This window comes from Atta cephalotes (genome assembly GCF_000143395.1).
Source record: "Atta cephalotes unplaced genomic scaffold scaffold00001, whole genome shotgun sequence".
NCBI classification, from domain to species: domain Eukaryota; kingdom Metazoa; phylum Arthropoda; class Insecta; order Hymenoptera; family Formicidae; genus Atta; species Atta cephalotes.
In genome coordinates, this window is record NW_012130065.1 from 13,752,159 (window position 1) to 13,755,061 (window position 2,903).

At 27.5% G+C, this 2,903-nt stretch overlaps 1 protein-coding gene across 1 annotated transcript in view; it reads left to right on the forward strand.

Moving 5' to 3' along the window:
- The window catches only part of LOC105618858, a 17,810-nt gene that overhangs the window by 7,066 nt on the left and 7,841 nt on the right, over window positions 1-2,903 (forward strand). Inside the window, exon 2 of the mRNA XM_012200395.1 lies at window positions 2,613-2,873. Within this exon, the coding sequence (XP_012055785.1) occupies window positions 2,613-2,873 (261 nt within the window). The remainder of the gene's footprint in view (window positions 1-2,612; window positions 2,874-2,903) is intronic.

The following is a 2,903-nucleotide window of genomic DNA, read 5'->3' on the forward strand; positions in this document are numbered from 1 at the left end:
ATATATATAATACACTATTATACTTTCTTATAGCTAATTATATTTATTTGTTATTATAGCCACAAATATTAAAAGTTCGTAAGTAAGTACAAATGAATAAATACAAACTTGCAAGTATAGGATTTGTACTTATTCATTTGTATTTATTTACGAAATGAAATAAATGTCGTTTTATAAAAAAAGTTTTATTTTTCCGATACGAATGCAATATATGCGTACATTAAACGGTGAGAAAAACGCGTTGTACACGCAAAAAGTACAGTGCGCATGCGGATACTGTCGCTGACGTTTGGCACGCATTGTGCAACGATATAGATTCACTTTGACGCCTGACGTTGCATAATTCTAGCTATAAATCATACGGAAGTGGTGATCAATCGGACATGCTGATCACCCAAGAATCCGTCCGGAAATCATTTCGATGCGCTTGATAGTGTACATTATATATGGATTGCTCCAATCATCGATGCGTGCACGTTGGCAAAGCGTGTAGAGCACGACTTTTCATATCGATTTGTTATGAACGGATATAGATAACTTTGATTAAAATTTGTCATAAAACATTTCATGAAATAGTATTGATAATCGTAATTCTGCAAAACAACTTGAAATTTTCCATAAACTAATTTGAAAAACATTTAAAGTCTTATTTTAGTCTTATTTATTATAAAACGTTTTTTAACATATGTTAAGGAAATGGTATGATAATTATAAATTAGAAAATATATGTAGAGAAAATCATAAACCACTTTGTGTATAAAGCTCTTTCAAAAATTGATGTTAATATTTTAAATCTAACTAAAAATAATTTTTAAAAAATAATAATTATTTCCATAACAATTTTAATATTTTATTAATCCTCTTTTGATTTTATTACTGATTTATCTAAGAAAATAAAATAAATTGAGGGTGTTTTGTACTTATGGTGAAGGTTGCATAGTACAATTTTTCCATAGTAATTTTTTGCAATAATGAATTTTTTTTTCGATTGGATGAAGATGGTTCTATCATCGATGTTTCTGTTTAACCTTATGCTTGCATATCGTACATGCCGCAAAAATAACTTTTACCGCACTTTGTCGCAGTTACGAGAACCTTTTAGAGTGCACTTTTTCAGGTAATTGTGGTTCCATTTGAGGCTTACTTCTAGTACCGCCGTAAATTGCCGATTGTACGCGGCCAAAGGCGTACTCTCAAAAGTTTCGAATAACTGAGTCTTCGGTGCCATTCATTGATGTTATAGTTTGTAATGAAATAGCCATAGATATATATATATATATGCGTTCGTCATAGAGAAAGAGTAACTGGATAGCCATACCATACACTTAATTCTCTCTCAAACGAAAAATACTATATTCTAAATTTCTTGGAATGAAATCTCACCACAAGAGAGTAAAAATACATTCAACCCTTTAAAAAAAAGTGAAATATTTTCGAATTTCAAATTAATTGTTACGCAAAAGATAACAAATGAAAGATATATCTCGACAGTTTTCAATTCTGTATAAAAATGCAATAACTTTATTCCTGGACTAGTTATTTATACATTTATTTATACATATAAAAATCTTTTACAGAGAGAAATAATGCCACAATTTATTATATAATATGTATTATAAAGTCTTAATAAGAATAATAAATATATGAAATAAACTAAGAAATTATAATAATACTAATCATTTGTAATTAATACTACTATATTTTTTAGTTTATATAACTTATTTATTATTTTTATTATAGCACACAGTTGAAGTGCTATTTGTTTTCAAACTATTTGTTAATTTTTCTGAGTATAGATGTTTATACATAAAAGATAGAATGACAATTTACTAATATGAAATTTCCATTTATTTATGAGATAACTACACCTGTATGCAATATAATTACATGAATGCATGTCATAGTTATGATAATCATAATTCAATGTTGAAGTAGCTATAATTAAAACAACTATAAATATATAGTTGTCCTCAAAAATAACTATAAATTATAATAATTAAATTATGGTAATTCCAAACATTTTTTTCTCAGTATATTTTCATGCAAAAGACAAGAATATCTTTAAAATTAAAATGTATATCTTAAATAAAAAAAATTCAACAATTTCCATTTGTTGTTAATAATTATCAACATATCTATTCATATAGGTTTCTAAATAAATGTAATGGAAATTTTTTATAAATCATATTTAATTATATTCTATGTTGAAACATAAATACCTTGAAATTTACACAGAAAAAACAATTTTACTGAAAGTACTTAAAAATTTAGTCAAATGCTGAAAATAATTTTGTTAGATCATCAAAATAATTATTCAGGATATTCTCAAACATAATGAGATTTTGAATACAAAACAATTTGACATTTTTATAACAATTAATTAATTGTAACCAGTAGTAATCGCAATGTTCTACATATGTAATTATTTTGATGATCCAACAAAATTATTTTCAGATTTGCATTTAACTAAATTTTTACTTTAACAAAATTGTCTTTTTCAAGAATCAAAGAATTTAGCAAAAAAATTAATTTAGGATCAAATTTCGACAAAATCATATAATCAAACAATTGTTATACTATCTCAAAAAAAAATGATTGAATTATGATTACAGGTGTACCCGATTCGACGAAATATCATCAGAGCTCGAATCACATAACAGGATTCAATCCAGCGGTCTGTTTCACGTTCTACTTGCCGAACGAGATGCTGTACGTCGACGTGACTTCGGCAGAGCTTTGGTTCTACAAGGAACAGGTCGAAAACATCGATGAGCTCAAGCAAACATTTGTGCTATCCGAACTCGATCACTGGGATCAGGGTGGCAGATTCGAAAAGAACACCTTTATGGCAATCTTTGAGACCGATATCAAAGGTGAGAAATGATGGAATCTCTCTCTCTCTC